This window comes from Panthera uncia (assembly GCF_023721935.1).
Source record: "Panthera uncia isolate 11264 chromosome A3 unlocalized genomic scaffold, Puncia_PCG_1.0 HiC_scaffold_11, whole genome shotgun sequence".
In the NCBI taxonomy this organism is placed as follows: Eukaryota; Metazoa; Chordata; class Mammalia; order Carnivora; family Felidae; genus Panthera; species Panthera uncia.
This window is the reverse complement of record NW_026057578.1, coordinates 31,032,932-31,047,773: the sequence shown is the minus strand read 5'-3', so window position 1 is coordinate 31,047,773 and position 14,842 is coordinate 31,032,932. Positions and strand designations below refer to the sequence as shown.

Here is a 14,842-nt window from a genome sequence, read left to right as displayed (position 1 = left end):
TTTGTTTTGTTTTTAACTAGTAAGTACTTGAATAAGCTTGTATGATTCTGAAATCGCATTCAGATTTCTTGGTGGTAGCAGACATATTTTCCTCCTAATTTACTTAAATACCTGCTGGCTGTGTTTAAATGGATAATCAGTTTTGTTTTGTTTTTTAAACATCATTCAGTTTTCTTGTGCCTAAAAATGGCATTTCTCTTCATACAAGTATTTTTGAATTTTCTTTTCCATACTGAGATTATAAAATTTGAAGTTCATTTCACATACGTAAATTCCCCACTTGGATTCATCTGTAAATTAACTCAGTGATGAAAACTGTTTCTTTTAGTTTCTAGAGAGAATTAACACTTAAAGATAATAAATGGCTTGCTAGTAGCTATCTTAGATTAGAAAGTAGTGAGAGATCCTGCTTTACCCTGTGGCAAGGGCACATCTTTGTTTAAACAGATATTTCATTCCATCCTCTTTATTGGATTTTCTTTTTTTGTTGTAATACATTTTTGATAGTATATTTAGAATTTTCATGATAGTGTACTTTAGAATTATAATAGTCCCATACTGAGGTTGGAAAATAATTAGGCATTAAAGATTAAAAAATAATTTGCGTTTGGAAGCATCTTGCCGTTAAATATATATTTACTTATTGTGAGAAGTGAGATGTTTGTTTCTGGTCTTCTAAAAATTAATGTTATACTTTTAGAAAACATAACTTCTAAACTTAAGAGCTGCGTGAAATCTACCAAGAATCTTTATTGGAAACTATCACACTTATTTTAAGGAATATATCAGACTTACGTTTATCGTAAAACTGGGAAAGGAAGTAGAAGGGGAGATAGCCTTTTACTCAAGAGGGTGGGGCTTACCAGCTTTTCTTACTTAGCTGAAATTTCTGTTAGAAGGGAATGTGCTAGCACTTATTCTTTTGGTAGTTCCTCACAGCTCTGTATATGCAGGTAAGTTTGTGCTGTTTGTAAAGCTTGTAGCCGGCTATAGAGAATAGTTGGGGTTTGAGGAGAATTACCTTTTAGATAAGTTCAGAATATGCACTACATAAGAATAAGCATTTTAATTGTGCCAAGACCTTTGGTTTAAACAATCAGCCGGGAGATACTGTTGTCCAGCAGCCTGTCTCATAAATTGGTGGGTGCAGAGGTTTGCCCCAGAGCCTCCAGAGCACCTCTCTGAGGAGTTTTCATTCTCTTCTTGTAACACCACGAATCATCACCAAGTTTGTAAGCATTTTTACCGTTTGAGAGTCTCCTTAAAAGGGAATTCTTTATTGAGGGCTACAATAAATATGCTTATTCACTTTGGGCTGCTTGTAAATTTTAGATTTAATATTTTTAAAAATCCTTAAGGTGGGTGATTTCTCAGTTGTTCACTCTGTATACATCATGAATTTTAACTAAGTTTTTTTATTTTCCTTCAATTCTAGAAAGTGAAATTATTATTGACGACGGACAATTTGGAATCCACAGTAAGTGAGACTGAGTTTTGAAGATCTTTACTACTGATAATTGAGATGTTACTTTACATTTCATTGGAAACAGCACAGGGAACTATGACAGAGCATGATATTGAAAACAGAGACTAGATCCAAGAAACAAGTACATTCTCTTAAGTAATAGTTTCCAATATAATTCTTAAACTTTAAAATTTTATCCTTTCGGTTTGTATTTGACTGGTGACTTTGGGTATATGAGTTAATGTACTTAACTTGAAAGTATTATACCTAACTGTTAATATATCATCACTTTTTGACATTTATGTTTGATATTAATGTTTCTAAATGTTCTAAACTCTTCAGCTAAGTTTGTGCATTTTGTGTATGTGTATATGCATTTACAGTAAGATCCAGATTAAACAAAATGTTCCAGTAATTCTCCTGAGATTTTTAACAATTAACTTACAGTATAGTAGACAACGCTTTTTCTTCTGAATATGTTGAAAATGTTACCCATTCATATATTTTTTTGCTTCAGTAAATACTTCATCCTGAGGGTTTAAGTTGTCTTCAATGACTGGAATTCTCACAGTATAATAGCATTATCATGCTAAACTGCATTTTTATTTTAGAACCTATACTGTAGAAGTCAAAGATAGAAGCGGGGGGGGGGGGGTGGTGAGCAGAATGTGTGCTTGCAGTGACTGTGAACCAGAGATAAATTGCTGATCCTAGATACTTGTGTTTATGCATTTCAAAAATATACATGCTTTGACAGTATTTGGATAGGAATTTAACTTCTTTTCCTTAATTTTATTTGGGATTACTGTATTTATATTACATTGTAAGGTAGCCTAAAATACTTGAATAGCTTTAGCATGTAGTGTTTTAGAGTCTTGTCTTCTTTATTTACAAAAGATTATATTTTTATGTCACATGTTTTAGAGAGCTTGGTTTATGGAGTAGTTTTCTCATGTCCTTAACTATAGTGCATGACATTACATCCCTCCATTGTATGTTAGTTACTATGTGTAGTTATAAATGTATGGCATTTCTTTCCTCCTTTGTAGTTGTTATTCTCTTAAAACTCAGCTTAAGTTAGCTTTCAGGATGAAAAGCCATTTCTCCAACTTTGTCCATTTCTGAGAAGAGTTTAAAATTAAAAAGGATAATGGTTTCTCTTTATTTTTAAGATTTGAAAATTATTAAACCTTTTAAAGTTATACCTAAAGGAAAAGGTTTCGTCTTTTTTTTTTTCAAGTCCTGTTGATAAAAAACAAAACAAAACAACTCACGTTCAGAACAGTTGGTAACTCTCTGGTATTTATGAAACTTTCATTACATATGTTAGCAAGAAATTTCAAGTTAAATAATGCTAACACAGTGTTACCATGATCATGCAATTTATTTATGGCAGAAAATATAAATGTGAGAATACACAATTCACTCACAGTTTTGTCCTTACCTTCTCATGTTTGGAGCTTCAGCTGTAGTGATGTGACTAGTTTCACCTGCATAGCTCATGTGAAGCTTTGCAAGTGTGATCCCCAGTGAAACAGCTGCTAGATTAGAGATATTTGGAACATATATTCTTCCAGAAATAGATTTGTATAACTTCGATAATGGATTCAGTGAGAATTTACTTAAGTTTAAATTTAATTTACGTAAGTTGTTACATATGGTTAGTTGTTAATATTCATTTAACTTTTTTCCCCTTAATATAAAAGTGTTTTTCAGTGATAAATTTAAGACTATCTCTGTGTTTGCTTTGGAGAGAACTTCCAGTGATATATAACTTGAGTGTATTAAAATGTGAACATGAACTAGAATTATCAACATGTGTTGTACTTAACAGATTGCTTCAAAACATATGTATAATAATTACTGTTTTCATATTTACTCTGCCAGATGGTGTTGAAACTCTGGATTCTGGATGGCTGACATGTCAGACTGAAATAAGATTACGTTTGCATTATTCTGAAAAACCTCCTGTCTCAATAACAAAGAAAAAATTAAAGAAATCTAGATTTAGGTATTGCAATGTGTGTATGTTACTTAGACCATTTGTTTTTACTAATGCTGTAGATTTCTTTTTTTTTTTTTTTAATGTTTATTTTTGAGAGAGAGAGTGCACGCATGTGAGAGGGGGACGGGTAGAGAGACACACACAGAATCCAAAGCAGACTCCAGGCTCTGAGCTGTCAGCACAGACCCCGACATGGGGCTCAAACTCATGAACCAGAGATCATGACCTGAGACAAAGTTGGACACTTAACTGACTGAGCCACCCAGGTGCCCCTGACCCATTTGACTTTTAGCCTTTAAGTGTATAAACTAAGAACATAACACACCTATAGATAATGTTACATTTTCTAATTGAAGGGTCTTGTAAGAGTGAACTGCCTCCCTGACTCAGATTGTTACAGTTAAACATACTAGTCTTTTTTTTTTTTTTTTTAATGTTTATTTATTTTTTGAGAGAGAGAGAGACCAAGCATGAGCGGGGAAGAGGCAGAGAGAGAGAGGGAGACACAGAATCCAAAGCAGGCTCCAGGCTCCAGGCTCCAAGCTCCAAGCTGTCAGCACAGAGCCCGACATGGGGCTTGAACCCACAAACCATGAGATCATGACCTGAGCCAAAGTTGGACACTTAATCAACTGAGCCCCTCAGGTGCCCTACTTCTCTTAGTCTTAACTGCTAAATTTGAAACCAGAAAATTTTGGTTTTATATAGATAAGTGATTTCCAAGTGTATGTATCTTTGTAGTTTCTACTATTTAAAATTTCTTAGTGTTGCAGTGTTTAAATTTGCCATTTGAACCCTGCGTTGGGCTCTGTGCTGACAGCTTGGAGCCTGGAGTCTGTTTCAGAGTCTGTGTTTCCCCCTCTCTCTGCCCCTCCCCTGCTCGAGCTCGCTTGCTCTTTCAAAAACATTAAAAAAAAAAAAAAATTTTTTTTTTTTTTTTTTTTTAAGAAATTAGATAATTAATGGTTGGGGTTCTGCTTGGATTGCAAATGCATACGGAGTCCTATACCATTCTTGTTTATGTAGAAGTTACTTTGAGTATTTGTATATATTATTGTGTTACTCAGGCTTATATTGGGATCTTTTTGTATAACCATACTTTGGTGGGCTCTACTAATTAAGTAACTGATTCCTATTGAAATAATTGTGTATGGGACACCTGGCTGACTCAGTTGGAAAAGTACGTGACTCTTGATCTCAGGGTCCTGAGTTAGAGCCCCATGCTGGGTGTAGAGATTACTAAAAAAAAGAAACTTAAAAAAATTCTGCATAACTAGAAATTTGTGTTTGTTCTGACCACCTTTCCCCCACCCCCCAATTCATATTAGTGATAGACTAAACCCTCATGGCATAGGAAATAAATTTACCTGCAAGAATATCAGGACTTTAAAAATCTAGCAAAGGTTAAACATTTTAACACTTTTTTTTTTAATGTTTATTTGTTTTTGAGAGAGAGAGAGAGAGAGAGAGAGCGCGCGCGCGCGCAGGAGTGGGGGAGGGGCAGAGAGAGAGGGAGACACAGAATCTGAAGCAGGCTCCAGGCTCTGAGCTGTCAGCACAGAGCCCGACGCAGGGCTCGAACTCACGAACCATGAGATCATGACCTGAGCCAAAGTTGGACACTCAACTGACTGAGCCACCCAGACACCCCAAAAGCTTGTACATTTTAAGTTAAACACTAGACGTGTTGTTCTGTCTCATTATCACTAAGTTTTAAATACAAGTTTCTCTTTTATTTGACTTCATCAATAAGGGGAAAGCAGTGTCTCTTTATGATAGATTATAACCTTCATATAGCTACTTGAAGAAAACCTTTAACATAAATGACTAAAATTCTTTCATGGATCCCTTTAAACATGAAATTTTTTATTTTATTAAAACTTTTTTTTTTTTTTGCTAAAACACATTGCTGTTAACAAAACTGTCTTTTTTTTTTTTTAATGTTTATTTATGAAATGGGAGAGACAGAAAGTGAGCAGGAGAGGGGCAGAGAGAGGGAGACACAGAATCTGAAGCAGGCTTCAGGCTCTGAGCGGTTAGCACAGAGGCTGACGTGAGGCTCGAACTGACAGTCTGTGAGATCATGACCTGAGTGAAGTCGGTCACCCGACTGACTGAGCCACCCAGGTGCCCTAATAGTCATTTTTAAAAAAATCTTTATGCCTTTCTTGCCCACTTATTACTATGCAGTTGTGATCTCTTTTCATATATCCTGGTAGAAAATGTTTGTTCCTTCAGGCTAACTAATAGAGTCAATTGTCCAGAACTCTTAAGAGTTAGACTTCTGAGAAAAGATGATTTTTGTTTCTATTATTAAAATACTACTCTTGATTTTACTGTGTGATTATAGAACAGTATTGCTAATTGAGTTGTGTAGATATACCCTCTGAGAGACCTTGGGCCTCAGCAGTGGTTGGAGGCAGTAGGTTATGTAGAGAGAGCAGGCCCCACTAAAACAGTTCCATTATTTGTGTTATCAGATCTCATTTAAATCTAGAGTGAAAAGTTTTCATACCTTAACTGTTACTCTATACAGCAGGTAACATCACTTCTATGTTAATAGTTTATAATTGTTTAATCTATGTACACTTTTTTCTTTTTTCTTTTGTAATGTTTATTTTTGAGAGAGAGAATGAGAACGAGTGGGGGAGGGGTGCAGAGAGAGAGAGAGACACACAGTATCTGAAGCAGGCTCCAGGCTCCAAGCTGTCTGCATAGAGCCCGATGTGGGGCTTGAACTTGTGAGATCATGACCTGAGCTGAAGTTGGACACTTAACCAACTGAGACACCCAGGCGCTCCTAATCTATGTACATTTCAATTGGTGCAAGAAATATTCTAGAATTGAGTTGACTCTTTGGCATTACAAGTATGCTATGCAAGTAATTGTTTCTCATTGGGAGGAGACTGGTTTTTGTGGCTCTGTGGCTTAGACAGTTTGGTCTTTGTTTTCATTGCTTGAAGCCTATAAAAAGTTTTAGACTCTTGGTCTGTTTTTTGTTCATTTGTTTCATTTAGAAAGCACATAAATATAAATACATAACACATGTAAAAAGTATGCATACACACAAATAGATTTAATACAATATTTTTCCTTAATGTGCTTTTCCCAGAGTACCTGGACTCACTGTGGATAAGGTAGAAGAAAAGGGAAAAGTTTTAATTTACAGCCTCCAACTCTAGTCTTTTAATGTACACTAACAATATGGTTCAATTTTATGCTTGTTTTACACGTATGTTCTTTAGTAAGACATTTCAGAAGAATTTGGCATGGCCAGTTATAAATGAGATAATAGTAAATGCCTCTGTAGATTCAGTTTTTTAAAAAACAATGAAAACAACTTCAGGCATAATAAGCATGTATCTTGTTTTTTTTAATACTTTGCAGAAATATATGTAAATAAAAACATAAGTATTTTATGAAACAACTAATGCCATAACCTGTAGTATGATGCAGTCTTATATAATATGGTATTTGTGTTATTTAAAGAATTAGCATATTCAAGGAAAACTTGTTTTTTAATTAAAAAAAATTTTTTAACATTCATTTTTGAGAAACAGAGTGTGAGTGGGGGAGGGGCAGAGAGAGAGGGGGACACAGAATCTGAAGCAAGCTCCAGGCTCTGAGCTGTCAGTGCAGAGCCCAACGCAGGGCTGGAACTCACAAACTGTGAGATCATGACCTGAGCTGAAGTCAGGGGCTTAATCAGTTGAGCCACCCAGGTGCCCCCAGGGAACACTTTTGAATTTAGCATTTAGGTAACATTTGTATGAATTTTCCTCTTCCATTTTTGTTTTTTGCATTTCATTATTTTTTCCTTTCATGTAGGGTAAAGTTGACACTAGAGGGCTTGGAAGAAGATGACGATGATAGGGTGTCTCCTACTGTTCTTCACAAAATGTCCAACAGCCTGGAGATATCCTTAATAAGCGACAATGAATTCAAGTGCAGGCATTCGCAGCCAGAGTGTGGGTATGGCTTACAGCCCGATCGTTGGACAGAGTACAGCATACAGACAATGGAACCAGATAACCTGGAACTAATATTTGATTTTTTTGAGGTAAGTGATTATTTCACTGAGGGGATTGAGAAAGAATGCAAGCATGGGCTTATTTTTATATGTTTTAATTTTTGTAGTCTGATTTGTGTAAACCCATGATCATACATCTTTTTAGATGTTTATTCTCTATACATTTTAGCAGGCTTAAAAAACTTGGAGTTGATAGACTCAAGTACTATAAAGAGAATTTCAGCTGAATTGATTAATGTTTTACATCAATGTAAGTGCCTGTTTTTTTTGTTTTTTTTTTTTTTTAAGATTTTTAACGTTTTATTTTTTATTCTTTTTTTGTTTTGTTTTGTTTTATTTATTTTGAGAGAGAGAGCAAGGGAGAGGGGCAGAGAGGGAGTGAGAGAGTCCCAAGCAGGCTCTGCACTGTCAGCACAGAGCCTGATGCAGGGCTCGATCTCACAGACTATGAGGTCATGACCTGAGCTGAAATCAAGAGTCACTCAACCCACTGAGCTACCCAGGCACCCCAAAGAATTTTTTATTTTTAAGTAATCTCTGCACCCAACATGGTGCTTGAACTCACAACCCTGAGATCAAGAGTCACATGCTCTTCCAACGGAGCCAACCAGGTGCCCTTGTGCCTGTTCTAAATGTAAATGAATAATATCCAAAGGAGCCGCTAAGGGTAAATAGAGGGACAAGCAGACTGTATAACTATTGGTGGGCAACCCAGTGTAACCAGCATGATTGTGTCCTCTTTATGACTGAAGTCTGTGGTTTATTGAGGCATTTTATTGTAAGAATGCATCATAACAGTGAACTCATTTTTGCAACTTTACTTGATATTATAAATACGTAGTAAAAAATAGTTACTGTGAAAATTGTGCCAGGTTGTTTAGAATCTGCTACCAGCTTTCTAGAGCTGCTTGTGACTCTCAGCATTAGAGCTCTCTGGCTTGCTGGCTGTACAGGTGCTCTCCTCTCCACAAGTCATGCGGGGTCCTCCACTGAGGTCCTTGCTTTATTGTGCCTGGCTAGTAGTTATGTGTACTGCTTTCCTGACACTCTTGCTCTTTGTCATTGCACTCCCATTTCCATTAGATTAGAGCACCTAACCACAGTTTTGTGAAAATAGCAGAATACAGAATGGATTTAAGCTCACAGGTAGCGTTACCCATAATTAAAATCATTATAGTCTTCAAGTTTTAATAGTCTTTATGCATAGCTGTTGCAACTGGCATTTTGGCTACCTTGCATTGTATGGGATTTAAAGTGTTCCTTTCAAAAAACTACAATAAAGAATTCTATTTTTAAAAAAAATCTCTGATTCAGTGTTCCCTAAGTAATAAGATCTGTGGGACTTTATTATAAAATGTGAGGTTTTGGTTGACTGTTTCCTTATTTCTTCAGGACCTACCTTTTAATACTCTCTTGAACATCCTAACTTCCTTTTCATTTGGTGAGCAGTTTTGGAAATACTATTTCTTTCATAGATTAGGCTGATAAAATATCCAGTGTAATCTCAAAGTGAGTATTCAGTTTCCTAGAGAGTTAACTATCCCTTTATGTCACCTGTGTGGATTCATTTTTAGAGAATATAATACACATTAACAGCCCACTACAGATACTTATTAGTCTTTGAATGTAAAAGTACTTAGAAACTTCATCAGTGTTTTAAATTCATCTAATACATGTTAGAGGATCAGAAGTGCAAATCAACAGTTACAACTAATCAAGTACCATATAAAATCTTAAAATATTATATATTAAAAGAAAATGTATCTTTTATATTACAAAGAAGCTATCTGAATTACTTGAATATAAGTTTGATTCATATTTTATGGATCTTCCTCCATAGGTTCTGAATTAATAGAAAATATTGAACTGTAAGAAATTGAATTCATACCTCTTTTTTTTTTTTTCCCCAGGAAGATCTCAGTGAACACGTAGTTCAGGGTGATGCTCTTCCTGGACACGTGGGGACAGCATGTCTCTTATCATCCACCATTGCTGAGAGTGGGAAGAGTGCTGGAATTCTCACTCTTCCCATCATGAGCAGAAATTCCAGAAAAACAATAGGCAAAGTGAGAGGTAAGCCTGGAGAAGCAGAGGGTCCCTTTACAAATGAGCAAAGATTAAGTTCAAATTTTAGCTAGGGTCAAATTGAGCTTTTGCGAATGGTGGTGATTAAATTAATAATTTGTTTTAGAATATTTACTACTATAGTAACAAGGGGCATCAATTACATTTTCTGGAAGCTTTATTTGAATCAGTTTTGACTTGTTATTTTCTATTTGATAGAGATAAAGTTGGTTTGATTGGTATTGAAATGTAGTGCCATTTAAATGTTCATCGTGGCCTTTTTAATCATCTTTGTTTCTCCCCTTTTTTTCTATGAAAGTTGACTATATAATTATTAAGCCATTACCAGGATACAGTTGTGATATGAAATCTTCATTTTCCAAGTATTGGAAGCCAAGAACACCATTGGATGTTGGACATCGTGGTGCAGGGAATTCTACAACAACTGCTCAGTAGGTTGACTATTTGAGTGGTATTAGCATTTGGTAGCTTATGCATGGTAAGGTTCCATTGGTTTGGACCACTAAAGGTCAAATGAGCCTTTTATTATTACCTGGGATTTAATGTAATTTGGTGATTAGGGTTCCCAATTCAAATTAATTGGAGACTCTCTCCTAAGACTATCTGGTTAATCTAATGTCTGCTGAACTGATGTCGGGAGGGACATTAACAAGAGAAATCCAGGAAAGCTTGATGTGGGGAGGCAGCCCAAACTTCAGTCTGTTGTGATCCCAGCTTTTGGCATGCTTCCCTTTCTGGGGCTCAGTTTCCTCACCTATTCTCAGTATCATTTCCATACTACTGCCCTGCTGGGTGTCAGCCTTTCCCCACTCCCCCGGTCTGCCAATACTTAAGTCCTCTGAGGCACCATTGCAAGGAGCAAGTATCTGTGTCTCTCATACTTCATGCCGCTGCAAGATTGTTTTCCTTGATAGGTCAACTCGGGGAGGTATGCGTGGGTGTGGGATATGTTTATATTAAGCTTGTAAATACCTGTAATCATTAGAGCTCGCATTTATGGAATAAATGCATACACCAACTAAGTGATGGTCACAATCTTAATTTGGTGGTGGCAGAAGTAGCCTCAAAACAGGATAAGAACTGTTTCCATTGTTGAAGATAGAGTTGGCTTATCACATTTGTTTTGTCTTTTCTATAGTGGATGATAACTATATATATTTCTTCTCTTTCAGGCTTGCTAAAGTTCAAGAAAATACTATTGCTTCTTTGAGAAATGCTGCTAGTCATGTAAGTGACCCTCTCTTCTTTTAAACAACTTGGGAATATTGGTCCAAAGGTAGGAAAGTAGAGAAATGTGGGCCTGGGGAGTCTCTTCCATTAGTAGCTTAAAAAAGTTAAGTAGGTTGAAACTGTATGCTTCTTCTGAATGTATATCTAAGTGAAGATAAAGTATCTCTAAGCATTTGTTTTTAGATTCTTGGTGAAGATTGGCATGAAAACAATGGAATCATTAGCATCTTTGTTTGAGGTTACAAGTTTTGAGTGATGGGGGCAAGGAAAACATTCCCCAGTAAGCATTCGTTTTCATTAACTCAGTAATGTGCTCATTCAGATACTTTGGAAATAATGCTTATAGAAGGATTTGATAGTGGTTTTATGTTAACATTTAAGTCTGTCAGTTTATATCCTGCCTACCATCTTGATTATGTTAAATTATGTTAAATTAAGAAATTTATCCAGTTATAAAGTGTCCATTTTTTAGCTTGTAGTTTTTTCCAGCAACTGCAACTTGACATATTTAATCAAGAACCTGAGATTCCCCTGTGGCTCCCTGCTGCCCTGTACCTGACCAAAAGGCCTCATGCTCCCAAGTTAGGCTAAGGTGAAAACGGAGGACCATCTCATGCTCTTATTATCATTTTTTTCCCCACAGTGTCCTCCACATGCCTTAAACTTTGCCTTTTAAAAAAGAGTTCAGCAAGTAAACTTGATTAGAGAGATGTTTAACTTTATCACTTATATGAGCACACTTATTCTAAGACATACTTTTTCATATTTTAGCATCTCTAAAATGGGTATGGGTTTTACAACTTTCTTAACCTTGCATCATGGTTTGGCACCATTTTTTTCCCTTTTAGCTGTATATAAATATTGCATTTTATAATTCATTACATCTTAACATTAATTATTTTAATGCTTAAAAATATTAATAGTGGACACTTCTATCTTTGTGTTGAAAGGATCATATTAAATCTATGAGTATGTTGGGCTCTAGTTCATCATTTGGAACCAGTTTTAGTTCATTGTAGCTAACTGTTCTAAACATTGGTTTATTAGCTGTAAGTACGTGAAGATCCCTGTTAAGGAACTTTAGCTGTCTCCATGCTTTTTGAGAGAGGATGTCATTAAGCCTTTTTTTCTTCCATGTTCTGATGAGATCCTTTGTAATTCATGCTGATCACATTTCAGAATGCCATATGCAAGTTATTAATGGCTTATTTGTTTTAATGTTACAAATATCCCTGTAGAGGTTCTGGTACGTTATTGGCTTATTTCTTAGAGCTCACTCACACATGGATTTTGGGATCAAGTTTTATCACTTGGTAAAATTATCTTCCTGAAGGATGGTGATCCTGTAAAGTTAAACATTTAAACTAAAGAGCTACATAATTCGTTTAATTTTTGTAATTATTTAAGGGTGCTTGGGTTTGTTCTCTTCGGTAGAAAAGCTTTGTGTTATTGTCTTGTTTACAGTACTAGAAGAAGGTAAACTTATTTCCTGCTGCAGAAGTCATTAAGGAAATGGGCTCCTTCAATTCTAGTCTGGGATCCACGTGTGCTCACAAGTTGAATACCCTCTGTGACCTAAAGCTCGGGGAGGGGTGCAAGTGTATCATCTGTCCCCACACAGCACTTCTCTGGGCTGCAATATCGAACAGAATTCTCAGACCTTGTTTCCTTTGATCCCAACTGGCTTTCTTTCAGTGAACTCACACCTTTGTGGGTCAGTTTATGTTCTCAGCTTTATTTGAATTAATTCTTATGTCAGAGTGGGTCCGACTTGGAAAAATGCATCCTTAACTCATTCTTGTCGTCCTCCATCCTGTTGCGGCTCTGTCCGGAGATTGGGCTTGTGCGGTGCGGTTCTTGACCCCATTGCTGCTCTCTGTGTTTTCAGCAGCACCGTCCTTTCCTCTTGACGCTGCTTCTGGGGTTTTGCCTGGAAAGGCTGGAAGGTGTGCTGCTCATGTTCAGCAGGGAGCAGAGCTAAGGCACGGCAGTTTACTCCTTTCCCTCCTCATCTCCGAGGGCCAGCTGTCCAGCTCTGGGACCTAGGGGCAAGAAGGCACCAGTTGGCCCTGTACTCCTGGCTCTTGGTGGACTCCATTTCTGCTAATAGCAGTAGTGGAGGTGACAGGCCAGCCGTTGCCACAGAGTGGCCCTGGGATGTGTTCAAGAAGATCAGTGCCCATATTTTTGCCAGGAAAAAATTGCTGTGCTATCACAATGAAGTAAATACTTAAAATTGTTTTCAGAGAAGAAATTAGTTTTTAGAAAAAGCTTAAAGTGTAACATTAATTCATGAGGAGGTTTTTTGTTTTTATGTACAAGTCTGTAAGTTTATAGTGAACAGTAAATTTTTTACGTCCTTGTAGTTTTGGATGTATTGTGGGCCAGGTAGTGTTTTTCAAATCCCTGTTTCCTTTATTTGTTAGGGTGCAGCCTTTGTAGAATTTGATGTACATCTTTCAAAAGATTTTGTGCCTGTGGTGTATCATGATCTCACCTGTTGTTTGACAATGAAAAAGGTATGTTGAAATTCCTTCATTTTTAACTCTTAGAGTTACTTAGGTTTGAACACTAGAAAGTTGGTTTTATGTATATGTATATATTTAGTTATTTATTAAGTAGAGTTGATCAGTTCATTTTCTTAGTTGATTACTACCAATTCTTTCCTCTGTCAAGCTTTTGCAACATCAAGAGAGTGAGCAGACAGGAATAATAATTCCCTAGAGCAGGATCTCTGTACTGCTCAATTTGCTTTTTTCTGTTATCTAACAAAAGGACGTTCCAGGTGCCTTTTATGTCAGTCTGCCACTGTTCCTGTATTGAAGCAAGAAAGGAAGCTTTTATAGTGTCTGTTTTCTAGGCTCCCTTCTGTTTCTGCCTCAAGCTTTTTCTCAAATTAATATGCTAATATGACTTGGCAAAATGAGAAGAGCCACAGTGGAAAAATGCTTTGGAGCCAGATAGTGGAGGACCTCAGTAATGGGGTATAGACCTAAGAGCTGGGGAGATGTGACAGACTTTTGAGCCAGCAAGGGAAATGTTCAGAACTAAACTTCCCGGTGTAAGTACTTGATATAAGGGGAATTTAAGAGGACAGAAACGAGAGACAGGGAAAGTGGTAATGTGGCCAGAGGTACAGTATGCCTGGACTGGAGTGGAGATAGAATGGAGAATGGCATGGTGGAGGATAGAGTCCAGAAGATTTGAAAATCCATATAGTTTCTTAAAAATTGTAATTGTGTAAATGTAATTGATAATTACATAGTGCTTAAACTTTAGTATACCAATTAAGTGATTTCTTAAGGACTTAAACTAGGAGGGATCATTTGCCATTTTCTTTAAAATTGTTGAGTATCATTTTCTGTTGAGATGATTTAAAGTTCAGGCTAATTTGCTATCATGTATGATGTTCTACCAGACACTATTGTTGTGGTATATGTGGATATGGCAAGGCACCTACTCATGAATTCGAATCAGTCATGGGGATTCGGATTAGTATGATGTATAGAAAAGCATGGTTTTGTTTCTGTGAAACGGTATTAGGAGAAGGAGGGGAGGATATATATGCACCTGTTTAGATGATAGAGGTAAAAGATAACTTAGTAGAAAAGGAGCAGATGGTTTTGCCATGGGGGAAAAAATCAGTGCAAAATAGAAAAGAAGGAATGGAGCACTAAAGATCTTAGTAACCAAGATGGAGGTTAATGAATCCAGCTGTAATTTCTAAAAATCTGTGAGAGTTAACTGAAGAGTATTACTGATCCTATTGTTAATCAGATTTTGTCTTGCTCTTCAGTTGAACCTGGATGATGAGTTAGGGAATGAAAGTATCAAATTGTATATATTTTTAGTTTTAATTTTTAAGCAAGTACTTTAAGCAAGTTTTATTTCATAAAACAAATTCATGTTCATTATAAAACAGCAGAAGGGGCTCCTGGGTGGTTTAGTCGGTTAAGTGTCCGACTCTTTATTTCGGCTAACGTCGTGATCTCACGGTTTGTGAGTTTGAGCCCTGCTTTGGGCTCTG

The 14,842-nt window shown here is 36.4% G+C and overlaps 1 protein-coding gene across 3 annotated transcripts in view; it reads left to right on the top strand.

The window, feature by feature from the left end:
- Positions 1 to 14,842, top strand: part of GPCPD1 (glycerophosphocholine phosphodiesterase 1) — a 65,408-nt gene that overhangs the window by 18,169 nt on the left and 32,397 nt on the right. For all 3 annotated transcript variants that reach the window (XM_049651094.1, XM_049651092.1, XM_049651093.1), the window contains exons 6-12: positions 1,436 to 1,477; positions 3,353 to 3,476; positions 7,299 to 7,530; positions 9,411 to 9,573; positions 9,884 to 10,016; positions 10,758 to 10,812; positions 13,242 to 13,334. In XM_049651094.1, coding sequence (XP_049507051.1) covers positions 1,436 to 1,477; positions 3,353 to 3,476; positions 7,299 to 7,530; positions 9,411 to 9,573; positions 9,884 to 10,016; positions 10,758 to 10,812; positions 13,242 to 13,334 — 842 coding nt within the window. The remainder of the gene's footprint in view (positions 1 to 1,435; positions 1,478 to 3,352; positions 3,477 to 7,298; positions 7,531 to 9,410; positions 9,574 to 9,883; positions 10,017 to 10,757; positions 10,813 to 13,241; positions 13,335 to 14,842) is intronic.